Below are 25939 nucleotides of genomic sequence, written 5' to 3'. Positions count from 1 at the left end.
AGACCCACAACACCTTCCAACTCCAGGAAGTTGAGTTCCCGTTGATAAGATAAGCTATGTCTCTGAGCCTCAAATACTTCACCTATAAAGTCAAGTTAATATTACTCACTTCAGAAGTAACTGTGAGTGGGTAAAAGAAAAAAATTTCACTTAAGATCTCCATTTCAGTAGTGGTGTTTGAGAGGGATCTTCGATCTCAGAGAGAAAAATATGGAAAGAAGCGTGGTGCTTTTCTCCACCTCCTTTCTCTTTCTCTTTGGCATAGTGACTTACCTGTCTGGTGAGAGTGGAGAAAGGGTTGGGTATTTGTGACTCAACTTGTTTTATTTAAGGAGCAGTCTGTACTCTGAACCTAAAATTTTAGGAAGTCTACTGAAGCAGGAAAGTCCTGTGATTATCCAGACCTGCCTGTGACTCTGGGTTTGGAGGACAGAGTTAGGAAGTCCATTTGGTCACAGATCAAATACTTGTCTTCTACTTAGCTAAGATACATTAATTTCATGACTGCTTCCTGCTTATTATTAATTTGAGCACAGGGCTGTTATTTAATCAACCTTAACATTCTGACAGTGAAAATTCAATGCAATATCTTATGTGGTAGGACATGTACAAATGTTAAATTTGCTGTTATTTTAAGAACATTTCTCATCCTAATGTAATCAAAGTGTCTTCTCCTCATTGTAGATAATGTTTTTAAAAGATAATTCATAAAACTGCTTATTAATAGTATAGTTTTCCTGCTTTTTCGAATGTTCACTGACAACTCAACCCACGGCCACCCTACCACACACATGCACATCTTCTTCACTTGCTTCCAAACTTACAGAGAAAATGAGGCGGACACCTGCCCCATCATATTTTTCAAATTTCTTTTCCAATTCTGGAGTTGACCTCAGCTGGTTTCTTCCACCTGTGCTTTAAATGGAACCCATTATCACATTTTTAGAGATTTTATACTATTAATTGCCCTCTTTTCATTAATTAAATTCCTTATCCTACCTGGATCCCAAAATTAAATGACCAATTAAACAAAGCAACCTTTGGGCCTAGACTTTGTATGGCAGTATACAAATCCTATAAGCCAGAAAAGAAGAAAATGTCTAAAAAGTTATAAAATCAGCATTGTCAAAATATCAAAAACAGAGTCAAAATTAAGCGCAAGAGTCAAAACACTTTCAACATGTATCAGTGAACTACAAAAAGCATTTACAAAACAACAAGAAAAAAAATACAGAAAACATGAACTAAATGCAGGAATAGGTAGCTTGCAGAAAAGAGATATGTACTAGTTATTAATACATGAAAAGATGTACAATTTCACTCATAAGTAAAACACTACAAATTAAAATTTTATGATGCCATTTTCATATAGAAGATTATCAAATAGCAAATAAATTTAACAATATGAAGAAATATAAATACTTTTCATTATATAGCTTTGCTTACCATTTACATACTTTTTTTCCCTCAAGATATACAGGTGACTAGTGAACAATGCAGGGCAACAATGCCCTGTACAGTTAAAAATCCAGGGATAACATTGAACTCCCTCAAACTGTAACTAGTAATGACCTACTATAGGCTGAAAGCCTTATCAATAACTATCCCCACATATTTTTTACATTATGGTTGCAATATACCATATTCTTATAATAATTTAAGCTACAGAATAGAAAATGTTATTAAGAAAATCATAAGGAAGAGAAAATATAGTTACTATCCATTAGGTACAAGTGGATTATCATCCTTCATCCTTGCCACCTCCAATTGAGTAGGGTGAGAATAAGCAGAAAGAGAAGAGCCTGGTCTCATGTCACAGGTGGTAGAGACAGAGGAAGAGGTATAGGAGTGGAAGGAGAAACAGGAGATGTAGGCTACTTGGTGTTAACTTTATGGGAATACGTAGTAATTTCTGTTTTGCTTTTTCATTTCTCTAACTTTTTTTGTTTTTATTGAGACAGATTCTCACTATGTCACCCTTGATAGAGTGCCGTGATGTCACAGCTCACAGCAACCTCCAACTCTTGAGCTTAAGCAATTCTCTTGCCTCAGCCTCCTAAGTAGCTGGGACTGCAGGCACCTGGCACAACCTCTGGCTATTTTTTTTTGTTGTTGTTCAAAATGATGCCTCATGTTCATTATTTTGGTCTGGTGCCATTGGCTCTTGAATTCTCCAGGATCAATACTTTGAACCCTTCATCCGTGCCCTCCCCCCCATATCCACAACCTCTTCAATGATTTCCTTGACTGGTTCTGTTCTAAATCCTGTAAGGTCATGGCACACAGCTGACACAGTTTCTTCAGCAGGAAATTGCTGTTTGGGGCTTGCTGTTTTTCACTTTTCCTATAACAATCATGGTACCTTCAGTTGTGTAATTCTTCTAGAATTTCATGATGTCCTTTTTACTGGGGTTCTCTTCTTTAGTGTAATGAAGCTTAACCATCTTTATGACTCCTGGTCTTGAGGCTGAATTATAGATATTATGTTTGGGGGCAAGTGGACATGGTTGATATTAAACTCATTGGATTCTGGGTGGCCAGAAGCATTGTTCAATATTAAAACAACTTTAAAAATCAGTCACTTCTGACAAGGTATTTCTTGAATTCAGGCAAAAGGCACTATCTAATCTATCTAGGAAAAGGGTTCTCACTGTTCAGGTCTTCTCGGTGTACAAGAGGAAGATGAGCAGATGATGTTTACTTTATGGGTAAGAGCAGTTCTGATCATAAACTCAACTGCATTTTCACAAAACAGAATTAGTGTATTTCTTACTGCTTTAAATCCTGGTGCTCACTTCTCTTTCTTGCTAATAAAGGTCCTTTGTGGCATCTTTTTTTTCCCTGAATAGGGCACTTTCATCTAAATTCACCTGTTCATACAAGTATCTTTTCTCTTCAATGATTAATGGCATCTGGGAAGTTTTCTTCACCAAATCTTCTGTTGTTTCTTGGTCAGCAGAATCTCCTTCTGTTGTTACCTTGACATTTTTTTAAAGCCAAATCTCTTTCTAAAATTATCAAACCATCCTTTGCTGGCATTGAATTCTTCAGCTTTAGATTCTTCACCTTCATTTTGCTTAAGTTGTTATATAATGATTTCACTTTGTCTTTAATTACACTGGAGTCTATAGGTATGCTTTACTTTTACATAAAAGCTGAATTGTCAATATGAGATAAAAAGTATTTTGCAAAAAGTAAAAGGTTTTAATGCCTGCTGGCATAGCTGCAGTGATAGACTCACATATTTCCTTTCCTTTTTTTTACTTAATTTGTATTAAATTATAATTGTTTACATTTATGGTGTACAATACGATGATTTGATATGCAATGTGGAATGCTTAAATCAAACTAATTAAGACAACCATTGCCTCACTTACTTATTTTTGTGGTAATACATTTATGATATACTCTTACTTATTTTGAAATGTACCCTTGCATTATGTACAATGGGTGATATCCCACCAAATACCCTCCCTTTCCCTTCACCCCAGCCTTCTCCAACCTCTCCTTTCTTTATTTCTAGACTATCTTTGTGTTTTATCATTTGTATGAATGTGTGTTTATATATTGGTTTCATAATAGTATTGAGTACATTGGATACTTTTTTTCCATTTTGAGATACTTACTAAGAAGAATATGTTCCAGCTTCATCCAGGTAAGAATAAAAGATGGGTGCATAGTATTCCATGTTTATATATGCCACAATTTGTTTATCCATTCATGGGTTGATGGACATTTAGGTTGCTTCCATGACTTGGCTATTATGAATTAGGCTAATAGAGGAGTTCCCCGCTCCTTCACCCCTGGCAGACCCAGAAATCGTTGCTAGAGCCACGTACTCCCCGCGGGGGCGGTGAAGGATTCCCCAGCTCTGGGTGGGCCTAGAACTGCTTGATAGAGCATAGATGTGCATCCTGTGGATGGTGGTGGAGGAGTTCCCCACTCCAGGCACCCACACCCAGTGGGTATGGGTGTGCACACCATAGATGTGCATCCTGTGGATGGTGGTGGAGGAGTTCCCCACTCCAGGCACCCACACCCAGTGGGCCCAGAACTGCCAGAGCTGTACACTCCTGGCATCCCCAGACAGCCACCAGAGAACTATGAGAGAACAGTCAGTTGAGAGGAAACCATATTAGAACAGCAGTACCCTGAGGTGAAGAACAGAAGCCACAGCAGTGGAACAACAATGCTCACATCCCTGAGGCTATTCCGCACAGTCACGCTTTGCCTCTCTGGCCAACCACAGGAAGCCGGCATCTTCTCCAGTGGAGGCCACTGGCTGAACAGTTCTGGTATGGTCTCCACACGGTGTAAATTAAGCATGGGGCAGAATAAGTGGACAAACTCCGGTAATTTGAATAACCAGAGTAGATCAACTCCCCAAGGAAGGATGGGACAGAGGCAATTGAAGATTCCATCCATAAACAGATGGCTGAGATGTCAGAAATCAAGTTCAGAAGTTGGATAGCAAATAAGATTAACAGAATGGAAGAAAGGAGGGATTTAAAATTTCAAGAAATTATTCAAAAGATGTCTCAGGAATTCAATGATTTCAAAGATAAAATGACCAAAGATTTAGAAACACTGAGGCAAGAGGTTGCAGCCCTTAAAGATCTGAAAAATACAGTAGAATCCCTCAGTAACAGAATGGAACAGACAGAAGAAAGAATCTCTGAAATTGAAGAAAAAGCTTCTGAATGTGCCCAAGTGCACAATGATGAAGAGAAATGGAGAGCAAAAATGGATCACTCTCTCAGAGAGCTCTGAAATAATTTGAAGAAAACTAATATTTGGCTTACAGGAATCCTTGAAGATGACAAAGTGGCTTCACAATGCACAGAGGCTCTACTTGATAAAATTATGAAAGAGAACTTTCCAGACATGCCAAGAGATTCTGAAATTCAGATAGCAGACAGTTTCAGAACCTCAGCACAACTCAACCTGAACAAGACATTCCCCAGGCACATCATAATTAACTTCACTAAAGTTAATATGAAAGAGAAAATTCTGAAAGCAGCTAGACATAAGAAACCCATAACCTACAAGGGGAAGAATATTAGAATGACTGCAGATCTCTCTGCTGAAACCTTTCAGGCTACAAGAGGGTGGTCATCGGCTTACTCTGGAATCAGAAAAGAACTTGAATAGCCAAGACATTACTCAAAAATAAAAAGAAAGCAGGAGGAATCATGGTACCAGACATCAGACTATACTATAAATCCATAGTGTTCAGAACAGCATGGTATTGACACAAAAACAGAGAGGTAGATGTATGGAACAGAATAGAGAACCAAGAGATGAACCCAGCTACTTACCATTATATGATCTTTGACAAGCCAATCAAAAACTCTGAGTAAGGAAAATATTCCCTATTTAACAAATGGTGCTGGGCAAACTGGCTGGTGCCCTGCAGAAGACTGAAACCAGATCCACACCTTTCACCACTAACTAAGATTGACTCTTACTGGATTAAAGATTTAAATTTAAGACATGAAACTATAAAAATACTATAAGAAAGTATAGGGAAAACACTTGAAGAAATCAGCCTGGGAAAAAATTTTATGAAGAGGACCCCCCCCAGGCAATTGAAGCAACATCAAAAATACACTACTGGGACCTCATCAAATTAAAAACTTCTGCACAGCCAAAAGCACAGTAAGTAAAGCAAGTAGACAGCCCTCAGAATGGGAGAAGATATTTGCTTGTTATGTCTCTGACAAAGGTTTAATAACCAGAATCCACAGAGAACTCAAATGTATTAGCAAGAAGAGAACAAGTCATCCCCTCTCGGAGTGGGCAAGGGACTTGAAGAGAAATTTCTCTGAAGACAGGTGCACGGCCTACAAACATATGAAAAAATGCTCACCATCCTTAATCATCAGAGAAATGCAAATTAAAACTACTTTCAGATATCATCTAACACCAGTAAGATTAGCCCATATCACAAAATCACAGATGCTGGCATAGTTGTGGAGAAAAGGGAACACTTCTACACTGCTGGTGGGATTGCAAACTAATATGTTCCTTTTGGAAAGACATCTGGAGAACACTTAAAGAACTAAAAATAGACCTGCCATTTGATCCTATAATTCCTCTATTAGGTATATATCCAGAAGACCAAAAATGACACTACAAGAAAGATATCTGTATCAGAATGTTCATTGCAGACCAATTCATAATTGCTAGGTCATGGAAGAAGCCCAAGAGCCCATCAATCCACAAATGGATCAATAAATTGTGGCATATGTACACCATGGAATACTATGCAGCCATTAAGAAAGATGGAGACTTTACCTCCTTCATGTTTACATGGATGGAGTTGGAAAATATTCTTCTTAGCAAAGTGTCCCAAGAATGGAAGAAAAAGTATCCAATGTACTCAGCCCTATTATGAAAAAGTATCCAATGTACTCAGCCCTACTATAGCTTTCATAGGAAAGCTATAACCCAATTTTAGCCCAGGAATATGGGGAGAGGGGAGACGGATGGGAGGGGAAGGGGGAAGGTGGGTGGAGGGAAGGTGACTGGTGGATCACACCTATGGTTCATCCTATAAGGATACATGTGAATCTCTCTAAATGTAGAATATAAATGTCTTAACACAATAACTAAGAAAAAGACATGAAAGCTACGTTAACCAGTTGGATGAAAGTATTTCAAATTGTATACAGAAACAGTACACTGTACCCTATGACAGTATTAATGTACACTGCTATGATTTAATAAAAAAAATCAATCTGAAAAAAAAATGAATTAGGCTAATAAACATTCTGGTGCAAACGTCTTTGTTATAAAATGATTTTTGTTCGTCTGGCTAGATACCTAGTAATGGTACTGCAGGATCAAATGGCAGGTCAACTTTTAGGTCTTTGAGAATTCTCCATACTTCTTTCCAAAAGGCTATATTGGCTTTCACTCCCACCAGCAGTGTAGAGGTGTTCCTTTCCCTTCCTTCCACACCCATGCCAATGTCTAATGTAGGCTAATCTTTTGATTTGCATTTCTCTGATGATTAAAGATGATGAGTATTTTTTCCATGTTTTTGTAGGCTCCCTTTTTGTTTTTATTTTTATAATCGTCTTTATGCTGAATTCATTTACCTTGAAATGGACAACTGAAAAAGTGGACCTTAAACTGCACTGCATATTAAGCAATTCAAATTTCTCTTGTCATGTCATCACTTTTCTCTGCTTTTCGGAAGCACTTCCAGCATCACTAGGGGCCCTTCATATGAGTCCTGTGGTGTTATTTAAGTTCACAGTATTGCACCAAATGCAAGGAAAAATATACAAAAACTACAAGAGATCACTTTTTACTGTGATGTGCAATTTACTGGGGAGATGAGCTGCTTGGGAGGAGATTATCAGCATTTCATGGCATTTTAAGTGGATTCTCCCAACACCTGAGCTTACTACAATAGCAGTAAAATATATTTATGAAATTATTTCAGTAGTAATATATTATAGTTTGTTTTATGTAGATTTACTATTTGGTAATAGTAATAAATATTACTATTTAATATTTATTTTATATTTGTCTATATTTCTCTCATTTGTGAATGGTGTCACATATGCTAAGCATATTCATGCTTATGTTTTGACAAATTTTAACTTTTTATAATAGATGTGTGTGTATTTTATGGTAGTAAATGATTAAATAGACTAGTATCTATACCTATTTATGCATTCATGACATAACTAATTTTTTCTTATATTTTGATATTTCTAGGCTACATAGTTCATATGAGATTTTTTTCAAAATGTTACAAATCTCAAAATTGTCCAATATACTTATTGAAAAGAAACCAGCACAATTCAAACTCAGATTGTTCAAGAGCTAGTTATAGTTTCATCATTCTTCATTCCTTATTAGTTTAGCTTCCCCAAACTCATACCATGAGTTCATTTTCTTACCTCTTACTCGCTTCTTAACCACTTTATTGCTAATCTTCTTTATTCCTCCACTAAGGCAGGTCTTACCAAATCACAAATTCTCTCCAACTCAATAAATTCAAAAGACCCTTTCAGCATTACAAATATTTACATTTGATTGGTTAAATCAGTTGACACTGGTGACCTTTCCTTAAACACTCTCTTCCATTGGCTTGGATGACACAATTTCCTTCTTAATTTCCTTCTACATCTCTGCATTTGTCTTTTCCCTATCCACTTTTTACAATTTATCTTTATTCCAATCAGTAAATGTTGAAGTACCTTGAAGATAAGTTCTTAGATTTCCTCTCTCTGAATTCTATAAAACCACATCTTTGGTTAATAAACAGCCATTCTGATGATTCATTCAGTTCTATTTATACCCTATATGTCTCTTTTGAACTCCAGACTTACATATTCTCCTGCCTACTTGATTATTTTTACCTTTGAAATGCACAAGAAGTCAACTTATCCAAAACTGAACTCATGATCTGCTTTCTACCTCATACCTGATTTTTCCTAGTGATCTCAGTAAAAGTACCATCACTCATATTGTTACACAACATAACAATTCAGGAGTCATCCTTGACATCTTCCCCGCACTCTTCCATGATATTAAAAATGTCAGCAGTTCCTACAGCTTTTACATTAGTAAGTAGCTCTTAGTCTGACCCTTTTCACCATCTACAAGGCCTTATTCTATAATGGTATCATTTACATGAGGGGTACCAGTTTCCTGTACCCATTTTATGCCTTCTAATCCATACTTACTTATTCCAGGGTTACCTTTTAGATATTCATATTTATTGTATTCTCTTCTCATAAAAAGTCCTTCACATATAAAAGAATAAATATCAAAATCTAATAAGACCCCAAATACTTTCTCCTGGCTCCTCTCCAAATTTCTCTTACATATGCTCCCTATTCTCTCTGTGCTCAACTCAGACGATTCAGAGAGTTTTGCATATGGTTGCAAGTAAACAAATGGTTGTTTATAAGACCAACTTTACATAGTTAACCTGGTCTTTATAACTCAAATGTAGATTAGCAGCAAACAAACTCCACTCAAGGTGGTGACGTCGTTTGACTGGCCTTATTTAATGAACTTTTAGTAAATTTTTATTATACATTCATCTCAAACATCTTGATAATTTTCAAAAAATTTTACTAAGTTTCTTCACGTTTCAAAAGATGACCTAAAACAACGAAAACAAAAATAAAACAAAATTAAACTGAGCTCATCACAAATGTTAAAAATTTATATAGCTAAAAGATTTCTCCCTTTCTCGTACTTAAAATGGCTGTGTGATGTGTGACACTGTCTAGTCCTTTAACTTCCTTAAGTTTTAATTTTCTTTCCTATAAAATGGGTATATTATTAGCAAACTCAAAGACATTTCAAATTTGCCATATGCAATATTGTTTAGAGCACTAAGTCTCTTTCTCCCTTCTTCCCTTTCTCACCTCTCCTCTCTTCTACTCCTCTACTTCCTACCCTCTTTGCAGACTTCTTGTCTCTTGGCACATTCAGGATCTCAATGAAAATAACTTTTGCCCTACAATAAACTTTAACAATGCTGAATGGCCCAGTGGAACACAAGTACAGGCGTACCTCAATTTATTGTACATCCTTTCACTGTACTTCACAGGTACTGTGTTTTCTACCCATTGAATGTTCTTGGAACCCTACGTTAAGCAAATTTGTTGGCACTGTCTAGTCAATGGTGTCTGCTCAATGTGTGTCTCTGTGTCTTGTTTTGGAAATTCTGGTAATATTTCAAACTTTTTCATAATTGGATCTATTCTGGTGATCTGTGATAAGTGGCATTTTTGCTTTCATTATTATTTAAGTGACATAATTATTGTACGTATTTATTGGGCACCCTGGAATATTTTGATAAATGTATACAAATTGTAATGATCAAATCAGTGTAATTTATATTATCAAGCAATTCAAATATTTACCATTTGATTGAGCTGGGAACATATTATTATTGTAATTGTTTTAGGATGCCAGGAACCATGTCCACATAAGGCAGGAAATTTAATTGGTAAATGTGTTCTATGACTGCTCAAGTAACTGGCTATAAGTTTTAGTGGTCTGGATACAAGATCAAGCCAGCCACAACATTCCTGTAAACCAAACCCTTATCCAGAGCAAGAATTTAACTCTCTTCAATCCTAGGAAGATTGAGAGAGATTAGAAAGCAGCAGAGGAAATGTGAAGTTAGCAGAGGTTGGTTCATAAGGTTTAAGAAAAGAAATCATCTCCATAACATGAAAGTGCTAGCTAAAACAGCAAGTGCTGATTGATGGAGAAGCTGCAGCAAGTTATTCAGATCATCCATTTAAGATAACTGATGGTGGCTACAGTAAACAACACATTTTTAATGTAGATGGAATATCCTTCTATTGGAAGAAAATGACATCTAGGACTTTCATAGCTATAGAGGAGAAGTCAGTGCCTGGTTTCAAAGCTTCAGTTCTTTCGTTAGGGGCTAATGCAGCTAGTGACTTTAATTTGAAGCCAATCTTCACTCACCATTCTGAAAAGCCTAGAGCCCTTAAGAATTATGCTAAATCAACTCTGTCTGTTCTCTAGAAATGGAACAACACATCTATATAACAGCACATCTGTTCATAGCATGGTTTACAGAATATTGTAAGCCTACTATTAAGGACCATTAATTAGAAAAAAACACGCCTGTCAACATATTACAGCTCAGTGACAATGTACCTGGTCACCCACGGGCTCTGATGGAGATGTACAAGGAGATTAATGTCATCTTTGGGCCTGTTAGCAACATACAATCTGCAACCTGTTATTGATCAAGGTGTAATTTTGACTTTTAAGTTTTATTATTTCTGAAATACTTTTCTTAAGATGACAGCTGCCATAGATAGTGATTTCTTTAACAGTTTTGGGCAAAGTAATTTGAAAACCTTCTGGAAAGGATTTGCCATTCTAGGTGACATTAAGAACAATAGGGATTCACAAGAAAAGGTCAAAAAAAGATCAACACTAACAGGAGACTGGAAGATCTCAACTCTCTCACGGATGCCCTTGAATGATTCAATTTTTTTTTTTTTTTTTTTTTTTTTTTTGCCATAGCTGTGTTTGAACCCATCACCTCCAGTTTATGGGGCTGGCACCCTACTCTTTGAGCCACAGGTACCACCCCAAGATGTTAAGATATGGAGGAAGTTAGTCACTACAGATGTGGTATAAATAGCAATAAAACTAAGGTTAGAAGTAGAGCACAAAGATGCGACTGAACTTCAATTTCATGACAAATATTGAATGGATAGGGGCTTCTTTTCATGAATGAGCAAAGAAAGTGGTTTTATGAGGTGGAAAATACTTCTGGTAAAGATGCACCAAACGTTGTTGAAATGTCAACAAAAGATTTAGAATATTACCTGAATTTAATTGATAAAGCAATAGTGTGGTTTAAGGAGACTGATTCCAATTTTGAAAGAATTTCTACTGTAGGTAAAATGTCATCAATCAACATCAGGTACTACAGAGAAATCTTTTGTGAAAGGAAGAGTTAATCAATGTAGCAACTTCATTTTCATCTTATTTTAAGGAATTGTGACAACTGCCCCCATCTTCAGCAACTCTTAACTTGATCAGCTAGCAGTCATCAACAAGGAAAGAAGACCTTCTACCAGTAAAAGATTATGACTTACTGAAGGCTTAGATGATTATTTGCATGGATGGAGCTGGAACATATTCTTCTTAGCAAAGTATCTCAAGAATGGAAGAAAAAGTATCCAATGTACTCAGTCTTATGATGAAACCAATTTACAGCTTTCTTATGAAAGCTATAGCCCAATTATAGCCCAAGAAGAAGGGGTAAGGGGAGAGGGAGGAGAGGGAAGGGGGGAGGATGGGTGCAGGGAGAGTAATTGAATTGGTGGGACTACACCTATATGGTGTATCTTACAAGGGTACATGTGAAATTTACTAGGTGTAGAATATAAATGTCTTAACACAGTAACTAAGAAAATGCCATGAAGGCTATGTTGACCAATTTGATGAAAGTATTTCAAATTGTATGTAAAACCAGCACATTGTACCCCATGATTGCATTAATGTACACAACTATGATTTAATTTAAAAAAGAAAAAAAGAATTAAAGCATTTTAATTAAGCTATATACATTGTTTTCTCTTAGATGAAAATGCTATCATACACTTAATAAACCATAGTAAAGTGTCTACTTTTACATTTTAAATAATACTTTAACATTCTAGAAAAATAAGTTTCTTCAGAAATGTCATTACTGTTCAGATTACTGATATCAATCTGTTGTCATGGCCAAATTGTTTACCAAGACTATTTCAGGGACCTGAACAGAACATTTTTATTGGTAATGAGACAACAGATTACCCAGAGCTCAAAGGGAAGGCTAGTGGCCAGGTCTATGTTACTTTAACATTCTATGGATGTGTAGCACAGATGGTGAGTTATATTAATGGATGAGGATGTCTCAGCAGCAGCGTTGTCTTCCTCCTGCCAAACACTTTAGCTGAATAACCTATTAACCATGGCCAACCCATGGCAGATGGAGATATTTATATGTTACTACAAATGTTATATGTGGGGCCTTCTAAAAAGTTCTGATATAGTCTCTTTTCTCATAGTTTGACTTCTACTGCCTAAGAATTATTCATACTTAGGAGCTGAGAGAGTAAAAAGAGAGATTAGGAGAATATATTCAAATAAAATAACAGAAATACTAGGAGGGTATGGTAAATGAGAAGTTTTAGGAAGTAACATTGATTAAAAAATGCTCATAAAAACCAAAATTGAAATTCGAATTATATAGGATTGTGTTTGTATAAACACAGGTCTACATAGAACCAGCAATTTCCTATGAGATGATAATTTCTCCCTTATTTCTACTCTACAGGAAACAGGTTAGTAGAGAAAAGCATTGGATTCTGAGTCATAGTGTGAAGTAATTGGCTCTTTTGTGCCCTTGAACATGTCATCACACTTTGGAGGTATCAGTGTCTTCATTTTAAAATGAAAATGAGTGTACTCTAGTTTTTTTTTGTTACACCTATTAATTTTTTTCTTTTTGGTTCCATATCACTTATCAGTATTTACTGAATTCTTTTCTATAAAATGGAGATTATTGTGGTACCCAATACTCAGGTTGTTCTTAAATGTGCTTTTAGAATAACACTTATTACCTTTTATTTAACTTATTTGTAAGCTTCATAGGGCAATAATTATTGTCTGTTTTGTTCACTGACATGTTCCAAGCACTTTACCACATAGCAGACACTCAATATCTGTCAAATGAGTGATTAAATGAAATAATGCATGTAAAGTACTTAGTGGTAATTGGCACAAAGCATTTGATAAATGGTCCTCTAAATGGTTTTGATAAATGTTTTTTTTAAACACCCACAATGCCATATCACTAAAACAGTTGGGAAAAATAGGGGTGTTTCAAAGAGATGTTGGAGAGAACAGAGGGCCATACTATTGTTTATAAATATTTGAGAGAATATTACCTGTTACTTTCAAAGAAAAAAAAAAAATACGAACCCAGAAGTGGAAACTACAGGAGATATCTTTAAAATTGAGAGTAAGGAAGACCTTACTAACAATATTGCTTAAAAATAAATGTTATCAAGTAAATGGTGACTTATTATATAGAGTATCAATGGAGGAGTAAACAATCTGATTCCAAGTTATAAATTTATTATTCATCAAATTAAATGTTTTGGGGAGAACTTCTCTGTGTTTAGTACATACAGAATAAATTTTAAAATATTCGTGGCTTTATGGTACTGCTAGAAATAAATCATACATGGAAAATGGCAAATATAGAAAATACAAATCTATTTTCTTTGTGTATAATGTGATCAAAGTTTTTTGTTTTTTATTTATTTATTTTTAACAAATAAACTATATGACTTAAAAATGAATGCTGTTTGTGTTCTTATTAATGCTGGCAACAATAGCAGATAGGAGCTGTAGGATCCTTTATCAGAAAATCGCAATTTTTTTTTTTTTTTTTGGAGTTTTTGGCCAGGGCTGGGTTTGAACCCTCCACCCCTGGCATATGGGGCCAGTGCCCTACTTCTTTGAGCCACAGGTGCCATGTGAAAATCAGAACTTTTTAAAATCAGCTTTTTCCTTTCCTATTACTTTTGTTATAGTAGTAACACTGAATTTTGGAATAAAGTATAAGAATATTGGCAGTGAGTATGTTTGTGGGCTGTATGAAACTAACTGATCATTAACTCCTGCCAACTAGGGATGATTTTAAACAAAATGTATGGCATCAATAAAAAAGAATCTCACCCAATATAGTTTTTTGAAGGATGTGTGGCCTTATACCAAAATAACCCAACATCTATTGCCATCAGATTAGACAGAAAAGAATTACATACATACAGTGGCTTCCATAAAATGTATCCGTGCTGGAGCTAAGTCTGATCACAAAAAGTCAGTTAAACATTTGGTAAGTAGAGGAAGTATATTTTCTTTAATGACCCATCAAAAGTTACTATCAAGTGAGTTGGCTTTCTACTTGGGACAGAAATAGTGAGAAAAATGCAGTGGTTTCCAAGATGTTTGCTATTCTTCATATTGACTGCCTATTGAAAAAAAAATATGTGATATGAGATAACTTTTTAAAGGTATAGAATGGAGTCTTCCCTAACACATAAACCCATGTAATCATCTCAGGAGTGAACTTCATTTACATATTCAAAACTATGGTATTGTCTTATAGTTTGTGATGGTTAATTTTGCATCTACCTGTCTGTTCCTTAGGTGCTCAAATTCTTCTTTTTTTTTTTTTTTTTGCAGTTTTTGGCCCAGGCTGGGTTTGAACTTTGGTGTATGAAGCCAGTGCCCTACTCCTTTGAGCCACAGGCACCACCCCGGGTTCCCAAATATTTTATCAAATACTTTTCTACCTGTGTCTGTGAGGGTGTTTCCAGCTGAGATTATCATTTTAATCAGTAATCTGAGTTAAGTAGATTACCCTCTCTAATATGGGTGGGACTCAATCAAGCCATTGAAGACCTGACTAGAGAAAAAAACGCTATGTTAAGAAGGAAGTTTTGTTTGTTTGTTTGACAGCATGAGACGGAACTTGGTTCTTTTCTAGCCTTTAGAGTTGGACCGAAACCTTGGCTCTTTGTTGGTTGCAAACCTACTGGTTTTCAGACTGGAATTTAAGACCGCCAGTTCTCATGGTTCTCCAGTGTTTGAATTTGGACTAGAACTATATACATTGGCTCTCCTGGATTTCTAGCTCATCAACTACAGATATTACAGGTCTCCTTAATCACATGAAACCACTCCATACGATAAATATCACATATATGTGTGTATGTATGTACAGATATACATAATTTTATAGTATATATATATGTATAAACATTTGGTTTTGTTTCTCTGGACAACTTGACTAATATATGTTCAGCAACATCAATAGGGAATGGGCTGAGTTGTACCAATGAATGAATTATTTTAATAATTGAGGTCAATCCCTGTAGAAGCTAATATCTTAATACCTCATCTCAGAGCAATGTAGGTGATGAGTCAAAGTCATAATACTTTTGCAATATAACTTCATATACCAAATTTTAAATCCCTTAAAAATGATTCTGGGGTGGCACCTGTGGCTCAAAGGAGTAGGGCACCGGCCTCATATACCAGAAGTGGCAGGTTCAAACCCAGCCACAGTGAAAAACTACAAAAAAAAAGATAATAATAATAATTCTGAAACCACTTCCTCACTTTTAATCTTTTTAGAGACAAGGTGTTCTCTATTGTCCAGGTTAGAGTAGAGTACAAAAAGTCTTCCAGTTATAAACATCCAACTTATATACAACACACGCTTACAAATGGAGGCTATCACAAGCAGTCCCGAGTTACAAATATCTGGCTTACGAACAGAGGGTCTTACAGGTAATAGGTAAATGTACCTGTTCCAACTTTCATACAAATATAACTTAAGAATAAAACCATAGAACCTATATTGTTTGTAACCCGGGGACTTCCTGTACAGTGGTACATTCACAGCTTACTATAACCTTGAACTCTTGGGCTCAAGTGATCTGCCTGCCTTAGTTGCCCAAAAATCCAGGATACAAGCAAGAATCTCCACACCCAGCACAATTCCTCACTTTCAAAACCAAAGTTTAATGAATCTACAAGGACTGTTTGAAAATATCCAACCATGTATGTCTCAAATTTTCAATTATATGGCTGGGTTCTTGCCAGACAGACTTCATTTATCATGAACCCAGCTTATGCAGTCACTCTCAAAATCACTTTCAAAAGCAACTACAAGTGTCATACATGCTTACTTCCCAAGAGAATTGCTCACTCATTTAAGAGTCCATCTCAATTCCTTACACTAAGGACTTAAGGACATATCATTTCCATGTTTTGATTCCTAGTGTACTCACTAATCAGCACGTGGCATGTCTACTAATTTTCCCATGATTTTCTCCAAGCACCAATACCTATGATATTTTAAACTCTACTTCCAACTCATAGATTATGCTTTCAAAACACCTGTCTTTAAACAACAAGAGGATACCTTTTGATGTTGCTAAGTGCCTCATATTGACTCCATATGAATTTTCTCTTTATCACTCACCTGCCCAGAAGCAGAAATTCTCCTGCTAGACCCAGGCGCCTCATAGCCATCAGCAGGCCTCTCACTGTCATGCCCTCACAGAAGCAGGCCACCACCCGGGCCTTGGGCAGGTGACTTGTGAGCTTCTTCAATAGTTTATCGAAGCTCTGCTCCCCCGCGTTGCTGTAGATTTTGTATGAGTGAGCGATGCAAATTCCTTCCTTTGCTGACATGTCTTTGAAAGCTTCCATCCCACTTTCTCCATAGTTGCCTGTGTGGAAATATAGATAAGCAGAGGAATAGTGAAATGAGAGAATTGCTTTATTTGAGTACAGTCAGAATCCAGAAGTGTTTAGAGCAAGAAAGTCACTTGATGGTTTTGCACTTGGAACCTGAAGACCTGGATTCGAGTTTCTGCTCTTTCACTGACTTGATCATTTGGGCAAATTACAACTAAATTACATTATACTGATTTGCATTGATCTTTTATATGTTCACTGATACAAAGTAACATATACAGTGTAAGGAATGGACATCCCCTTTGTGATTCAAAAAAGCCAATTTTCTAATAGTAAGATGATGGAAGACATATATCTACTGTATTTTTTTCATTCTATTTCACTTCCCTTCTCATCATGTGATCATTTCACCTCATTAATTGATATTTTTGTGTTTAAAGACATAGTGCATATAATATACATGGTGGACATAAAGTTCCTGTGCAATTTAAAATAGTTTAACATAGTAAATTGCAAATGAGTCCACCCTGTATATAGTGTAACATGCTATACCTTATAGGGTCTTATTTTTGACATATAATATTATGTATATTATATATTAAAATCAAGAAAATTTATAATGGGGTCCCAAATGAAAAACAAAGATCCCTGACTGAGATTCAGTCTGAAAACTAAATGTGAAGAAAAACGTGTAAGCTTATGAAAAACACTTAAAGTTTCATTCTCTACAAAAACAACCATATGGAAATCACTGGTATGGATTAATAATTACAAAGTCTTTTGAAAAACTTGAAGGTTAAAGACTAATGAAAAATGGGAATTAATATTGATAATCAGCTATATTTTAGATAGCATATGAGTACCAGGTGATGTTTATACGTGTCATGTATAAATGACATTTAACTCCCACAATGATAGACTATGGTAGGTATTATGACCTCCATTGCACAGATAAGAAAGCTGATGAGGCAGTTAGGTCTACATTTGCAGAGCAGTAAGTGGAAGGCTGAACTACATTCACAGATATAAATGGTTGGGATTCTTCTCCCTCTGCTATTTTTACAGCTGACTCTTAGGGCTCTTAGAATTCCAATTATATCTTCATTTCTCTTTTCCATTTAAAGTTCACGATGCTTCAATATTATATGTTTTTGGAGCATGTTAAGGATCTAAAGACTCATATTCTGAGTTTTCAAACGATTAGGTGGATGAAGAAAATTGCTTTGAAGAATACAGGAGACCATAACAAGGAAATCAAGTAGACCTAGGAAATGGAATTGGAATTGCATCAGGGGAAGCAGGTATCAAATAATTAGGGCATACTGGGCCTCAATTGCATAGAGCTCACCATATGCTGTTAGAAAAAAAATAAAAAACTACATGTGTCTGACAATTTAATTTTTGGAAATTCAGTTCATATATATTAGCTCAGCACTCACTCTTCTTATGTGATAAGAGTTAATATACTCCCCCCTCATAGCTGATAAAACCAAACTTCACAGGCAGCTAGTAGGTGGTGAAGTCTTGGGTTGAACATACATTTGCTGATTCCTGCCCCTATGTGTGCTTACTCTATCACAAGTTCCTTGCAGTAGATGAGTCCTCAAACTCTGGGAGTGGACTTTTGCAAAGTTTTATCATCATGGACAAACTGCAAAGGGCAAAGCAGAGTAAGCTAGCTTGAGTTCCAGCCAAAAACATTGGTGAGCTGGCTGCATCTTTTTCTCACTTTTCCAGAATCAAAAACAATAAGAAGTGTCTGTGATGATGGCAAGGGTGCAATCTAGTTATTCTGTAATTAACAAAGTTTAAGGGGCATAGGAATATTCTAAAAAATGTGCCAAGAGGCTTAAATCACTGGTTTTTCAAATTATTCTTTAATTTATTTTTAGTCATTCTGTTTGTCAACTGACTATCTTATATTTATTGTTTTGATTTAATGCTAAGACATTTTCATAAATAAGGCAATTTGGCATAGTGATACTGATGGGGAATAATGAAACTTCTCAATACATTACAATTAAATAAGAAAAACATATCTATGGTGCATTTTAACAAGGGTACATGTCAAATCTACTAAGTGTAGAGTATAAAAGTCTTAACACAATAATTAAGAAAGTGTGGTGAAGGCTATGTTAACCAGTTTGTCGTATTTCAAACTGTATATAAAACCAGCATATTGTAGCCCATAAATGCATTATTGTACACATCTATGATATAATAAAAAAGAAAAACATACCTTACAAATTCATATTCATCAATGCCTCTCTTAACAACATAGTTGTAATATCATTTTGGTTTAGCATACTGTATAAAAGCACATTGAAATAGTGAAAAGAACTTTGGTTTTAGAGAAATCTGAGTTCATATTCAGTTTGGATAATGTTTTAATCTCACCTAAAAATAGGACATAAATTACTTAATATGTATTTGGGTGTTTTGTATTTTATAGTTAATGCATGTAAAATATCTGGCAGATTGAACCCAATTAAATGTACCTCCTGAAATTATAAAGAGTATTCTAGACAGCTACTCTCTCTGCCAGAGTCTAAAGCAAATAGTGGAGAAAATGGCATTGCTACTGAACATTAGACTAAAGAATAAGCTTAAACTTTCAGTAGTAAGTATTATTTTCTCAGAGCAAAGATCAAGAAATTCCCTCCCTTCCCTCCCTACCTCCCTCCTTCCCTTCCTTCTTTCCTTCCATCATCTTTCATTTTACCACACTTTGTCAAACCAAACAGGACTCTAAGTAGGTGTGGGGCATATGGAAAAGTTCCACTCAGTTTTTCAGCAAATCTAAAACTGCTCTAAAAATAAAATCTATTTCTCTTCAAGGCTCTCTCAGCTCCAAGGAATTTGGATGCACCCAAGACTTCCAGCAAGCGCATGGAGTCATGCTATAAGATATCTGGAAAATCTATCAAGTATAGAACACAAATGTCTTAACATTGTGATTAAGTAAATGAGGTGAAAGCTATGTTAATTAATAGGATGTAAGCACTCCAATTTGTACAAATAATCAACACAATGAATCCCACAAAGGCATAAATGTATTATCTATGTATATATGACTTAATAAAAAATCTGTACAAAATTAATTGGAATAGGAACTGGATATGCTGGCATAAACATTTTTCAGAATAGTAATTTTGATTTAATAAAAGAAATCCAGTGTAATCTGGTTATTACAAATGAGAATATATATTCCAATGAATGGGAAAGCTTAAAGTGTTGACATTTTCAGTAGTTTATATACACTCTGTATTCTAGAATTATACATTTAAAAATGATGAGAAAACTAAACCAAAAGAGTTTCATGGGTTTCGTGAGAATGAAATAGTCTTCAAGTAACATACAAGAAGAGGGAAAGATGAGGAACCAAATATTTTTATTACCAATAGTGAATTAAGTCATCAAGTAAGAAACTTGTGGTATAAAATATGAAATTAGCATGTGCCTTAATTTTAAGCACTAAGAGAAGTAAGAATGAATCCACAGAACATTCTCTCTTAGTAGCAGAGGGTATATAACTTGAAATTATGAGAGAAAAGTTGCATAACCCTATAACTTGATTCTTAACTCATACTATTGATAGTCAATGATGAGAACATCAATTATTGATCTTTCAACTTTAGGAATACAGTTACAACAAACTGTAAAACTCATTATGTAATAGGATATATCTGTTATCAACTTTTACAATGACAATTAAAGAGAAAGCAGGTGGATGTGATGGGAAGAGTAAGGGCCCTAAAGTTCTCCACTCCCAAAGGGGATGTCATGAACTACAGAAGGCAAAAGATAAATAATTAATGGAATTATTTGAAGTTAAAAAAAGATCGATAACCTAATGGAAGAGTTGCATTAAGAGAAGAAATGAGGTGACATATGAGAAAGAATAGACATTAAGTCATTAAAAAGTTTTTTTTAATAGGCATGTATTCATACTACTTAAAAATATGGAAGTGATAACAGAGGAAAAATGAAAAATTTTTTTCACTTACAGCCCTTTACACTAATTTTGAGAAATAGAAAAATATAAATGTAATAAAAAATTTAAAATAACATATTTTAAAAGTCATTGAGAGAGGACAGTAGATGTTGATATTTAAATGTGATTGAGTTTATTCTCTCTGCTCCCATAATACAAAATAGTCTTTACTGTTCTCTGTGTTTATCTTTGGAACATGAATATTATTATTTGTAAATTAAAATCTTCATTGTAAATTTCAAACTGTAATTATATATTGGATACATTCCTCCCTTGACCACCTCCCAAAATTGACCTAACCTGCATAGATCAGACATGCGCCACACATGAACATAGCAGTGCAGTACACCTGGTTCCTTCTGTTGATCATCTCTATGTGCTCATCAGTTTGTTACAGTCCCTTGGTTGTCAAATTACAAAAGTTCCCCTGTATTTAGAGAGTACTAAGTGATATTATGACATATGTATAAAATGCAGAATGATTAAATACATCTAAACACTTCTTTTATGGTGAGAATGCTTGAAATTTACTATCTTAGCAATTTTGAAATATACAATATCCTGTTATTAGTGGTAGTCAATAGATCTCCAAATATATACTACTCAATTTTGATTGAGCCTTTGTACCCTGTGACTAGTGTTTTACCTGTTCTCACCCCAGCCTCTAATAATCCCTATTCTATTCTCTGTTTCTATGAGTTTAATTTGGTTTCCTTTCAGGAACCCTGTTATGCTGTTGGTGGAAATGTAACATAGTCCAGCCATTATGGAAAGCTGTATGTGTCACTCTAATGAGTTATTTATTATATAGTAATCCACTTAAAACTTGAAGAATTGGTATGTGCCACACCTTTTGGGGGGCAAGGCACAATTGTAAGAGGGACTTTACCTAACAAATGCAATCAGTGTAACCTGGTTTCTTGTACCCTCAATGAATCCCCAACAATAAAAAAAAAAGACGACTTGAAAAATAAAGTTATAAAATAACCAAAATATATGAATTTTTGCCCCTTAAGGACACTAGTTTTCCCCTTAACAATAACCTATTCTAATAACTAAATCTCAAATATTGTTTAAAACTAGTCCCTTTCACTAATACTATTTGACTTGCCTTGTGCCAGCCTGCCTCTATTGAGCCTACAAAGCACATACTGAAAACAGGACTTGCTTTAAATCTTTCTTGTAACTTAATAGAGGTTGTTTATTTAAATTTTACATTACAAGGCACTTAACAATACTTTTGTATGTTATTTATTATATAGTCATAGATAAATGCTATTTCAGATAGTACCAGTTTAATAGTGGTAACCAGTGTGGCTAGTTTACATAAAAAGAGATAAAGTATATCATAGATAGGATATATCTAGTGAGACATTTTCTTTCTATGCCAAAATACTCACTAAAAGCATAGTTAAAATTCATAAGTCCTATGTGTGTCATGGAAAACTATCATAAGAATCAAAATTAAATTAATGGAATCTACGGAAAATATACAATTATTTTTTTCTCTTTTTTTCCCACTGTCCTCTTTGCTTCTCCCACTATAATCAGGCTCTCATTACGCTTAGCCTTGATGCTTATGTGGTAATATAACCTCTATCATCTCCTGTCTTTCATTTTCCAAACCTTACCAGCAAGTATTTTTGGAGTCTTATTTTTTAACTATTCTCTTTTATATGTATCTTAGATTCCCCACATATTCTCACTTATTTATTTTTATTAATGCTGTTCCTGCCACCCAGAATACCTTTTCTTCACTTTCCCATGTTGAAATTGTATTCATGCTTTCTGGTCCAATTAAATTCCCTAGACTGTAAACTCTGGAATGGAGATCACATCTACCTGGTGCCATCAAGGGAATGCTTGTGGAGCTAAACTGGACTTACTCGAGTATGCTTTTTAAGGACCCTTCCACTGGGATAATGTTATCTTGCTTGCTAGTTGTTCATTCAGTATATATTTATTAATTAAATGGCATGCACAAGCATATCACTAGGCATATAACTTTAGACATGTACACATCTTAGCCCATTGATTTGTTTTATAATACTAAGGAGCATAATCTTTGTTTTTTATAATTGCTAAAAAAAACTTTGTATTTGTGCTTCTCCCCATATAAACATTATTTAAAATTAAATTCCAAATGGCGCTTTACTATTAATATTGTGCTGTTATTATAACACAGTGTATTTATAGACAATTACTAGTAAAGAAAAGCACAATCATTTCTTGTGTGAGTTATGGCATTAGCCTGGCAGGATAACCACCCCTAAAGGTATGTGTGAGCAGTATCCAGTCATCACCTCTTACTGTATTAAACAGAAACGTTCATCAAAGGATTGTAGCCCAAACAGACCACATTGAGTGGTTATGGCTTAAACTAGTAGCTAAATAAAATAGCTAGGAGTGAAAAAATGACTGAGAGAGAAACACCTCTTCTCATTTTATTAATATCTTTTACAATGATGTTCTTTTTTTTTAAAGGATGCCATTCCTCCATTACAGCCATGTGTGCAGTAAATATAGCATTTTATACTTTACATTTTCACTCATTTGTTTATGTTTGTCCCATGCTACATGTGTACTAGACAATAAAGTTCTTCAGGGCAGATCTTTCTACCCTCATACTTATTTTACTGAATGAAACAAAAAAAGAAAGTTAAATATCCCAAAGAATATTCCTAAACATGGCTACATTACTGAGACCTAGGTGATAAGGATGCTGAACAGATGATTAATGTGAATGTTTTAAAGCCAAAGGGCTGGAGTAAGAAGCTATCATCATCTGTCATGTATCCTCATCAAGGTTCTATGAATTACTGTAAGTGGGATGGTGATGAAAACATTTGCTAACAATAGATTTCCAACTTTTGGCCAATAGCCTAATACTTTTAAATCCTACCTTGGAATCTTTCTGTACCACAACCCATATGCAGAGCATTAAGTATGAGGCATTATTGGATCTCATCCAAGGTTACTGGAAGTACTAGAAGGATCCCATTTAGCAAATTCACTTCAGGTATTACTCTAGGAATGAATTATGTAAGCAGAATTTGAGCAATACTCCAATAGTGAATTCAGCAGAAAAAAAGTTGCTAGTATAACATAATTATTAATGCAGTTACCATACATAAGTTACAAGTTATATGTTAGGACTATGCATAACTCAACATATGGTCTTTTAACAATAGACATAAAATATTATTTATGGATGTACAGGCCAAGTGGTTGGCTGAGTGGTGTGCTGAATTGGTAAACTTTCTTCTGGCTATCAAGTATGGGGCTAGATAAGGAAGTATTCATGCTCTTCAGAGCGAAAGTGCTAGTTGACCATACAAATTCATATGTGGTAGAGGATAGGAAATCAAAGTTTAAAAAAGAATACATGACATTTATCATGTCCATACACATTAAGGACAAAAATTTTGAGTGTTATCTTTGGTTTGCACTGTAATATCTTGAGCCCTGGAATCAAAAATCCTTCAGCAACTCTAGTTCCTGTAATTTTGTTTAATGAACTGATTTAGACAAAACTAGAAGACAATCATAACTTTTTTCAAAAAATCAAGTTTTGGAAATTTCATTTTAAAATTTCTATAAAACAGCCAAGTAGAAATGTTAGCTATGAAATGAAATAAGGACATTCTGGCTCAGAGAATAGAAGTCTTAAGTTGGAACTATTTGCAAGTCATCAGAATGTAGGATAACAACAATATGAAATGGAAGTATAAGATACAAAGGGGAGAGAGCTCTGAGTTATACTAGAAATAATTCCAATATTTGGACACTGAGAAGAAAAAGCTGACAAAGACAATGGCGAAGAAGAGAAACTTCTTATGAATTCTTATGAAAATCAAGAGAAGAAAGTGCTTCCATTTTATTTCGTACAGGAAGTGTGCTGAATAACTAAAGTAAGTTGTGAAGTGAAACAAATCCACTAATTTTGGCTCATATTGAACTCATATAGGAGTAGGCTGTGTAAATGGGAGTAAAAGAATAAAGATAATGTATTTATACAATTTCTTTGAAACACTTGGTGGTGAAAAGGGCCCAAAGTATGATGTGGTAATTGGAAGAGAACATGGAAATCTAAGGAGAGGTTTTGTTCGCTCATGTCAATGAGGGTACCTAAGGTAAAGTGCGTAGCACAGAGCATGGCAAAGAGTAAGCACTCAAAACACAATCATTTTCATCATCTTTTGTCATCGCTGTCATCAGCAGTATCATCAATACTTATCTAGATCCACTGAAATTATTTGGTAAAAGTAAATAATATGTACTAGTCCCTTAAAATGTTATTATTGTTAAAACCAACCAACCTTATGAGGCAGCTATTATTTCCCACACCTATAAACAAGATGCTAGTGCTCAGAGAATTTGCCAAAGAATTTATAGCTAGTGAATGGAAGAGCTGAAATTTCAACCCTTATCTGTTAAACTTTAAAGCCTATTCTCTGCTTCTACAGTACATTGTAACTCTTCATCCTCTGAGTGAGAATTGCTTAATTTGGTCCTGTCATTCTTCCAAAGGCATTTTTTCCACCCGCTGCTCAATGTTTCACTTGAAATTACTTCCAGATGCTACAGAATTGAATTAATCCCAATAAACATATATTATTTAACAAATAAATATTTTGCCTAATTTCCAGAAAGATTATAGAAATATATGATTTAGCATTAAATGATTCAATCCACATTATTGCTCAGAATTGGTGTTTAAATCTCAAAGCCATTCTACCAAATATACAATGCTTAATTATAGCTTTTCCTCAGACAAAGGCCTGAAAAATAAAAAGGGACTCTTGGAAAGAAGCATGTCATATTATCTTGTGTTAGTTACTTGACTACATCATTGCTGGGGAAAGAGGAACTTAGGAAGGAAAGACAAAAAAGTGATGTCCATATTAAAATTTTGTCAGTATTTTAAGTTTTTATTATTTTGTTAATATGTGATTGTTGACATTTGCAAAAAGGAAAAGATCACTTTATTAATTTTCTTAGAAATATTAGAGTCTGAAGCTCCCACTCTACCACACCAGATTCAACTTCTTTCTGCTTTCTTGGTAAGCGGTCAGGTTTACAGGTGAAGGCTGCAGCATTTTTCTCATTAAGAGTAATTCTGTTTCAGGCTCGGCACCTGTAGCTCAA

General features: G+C 34.9%; 1 protein-coding gene across 1 annotated transcript in view; it reads right to left on the bottom strand.

The window, feature by feature from the left end:
• Positions 1-25939, bottom strand: part of GRM5 (glutamate metabotropic receptor 5) — a 514551-nt gene that overhangs the window by 308792 nt on the left and 179820 nt on the right. Inside the window, exon 3 of the mRNA XM_023510155.1 lies at positions 16580-16829. Coding sequence (XP_023365923.1) covers positions 16580-16829 — 250 coding nt within the window. The remainder of the gene's footprint in view (positions 1-16579; positions 16830-25939) is intronic.

Source organism: Otolemur garnettii, unplaced genomic scaffold (genome assembly GCF_000181295.1).
Source record: "Otolemur garnettii isolate 467f Iridium unplaced genomic scaffold, OtoGar3 scaffold00001, whole genome shotgun sequence".
Lineage (NCBI taxonomy): Eukaryota > Metazoa > Chordata > Mammalia > Primates > Galagidae > Otolemur > Otolemur garnettii.
This window is presented reverse-complemented; position numbering and strand designations above follow the sequence as displayed.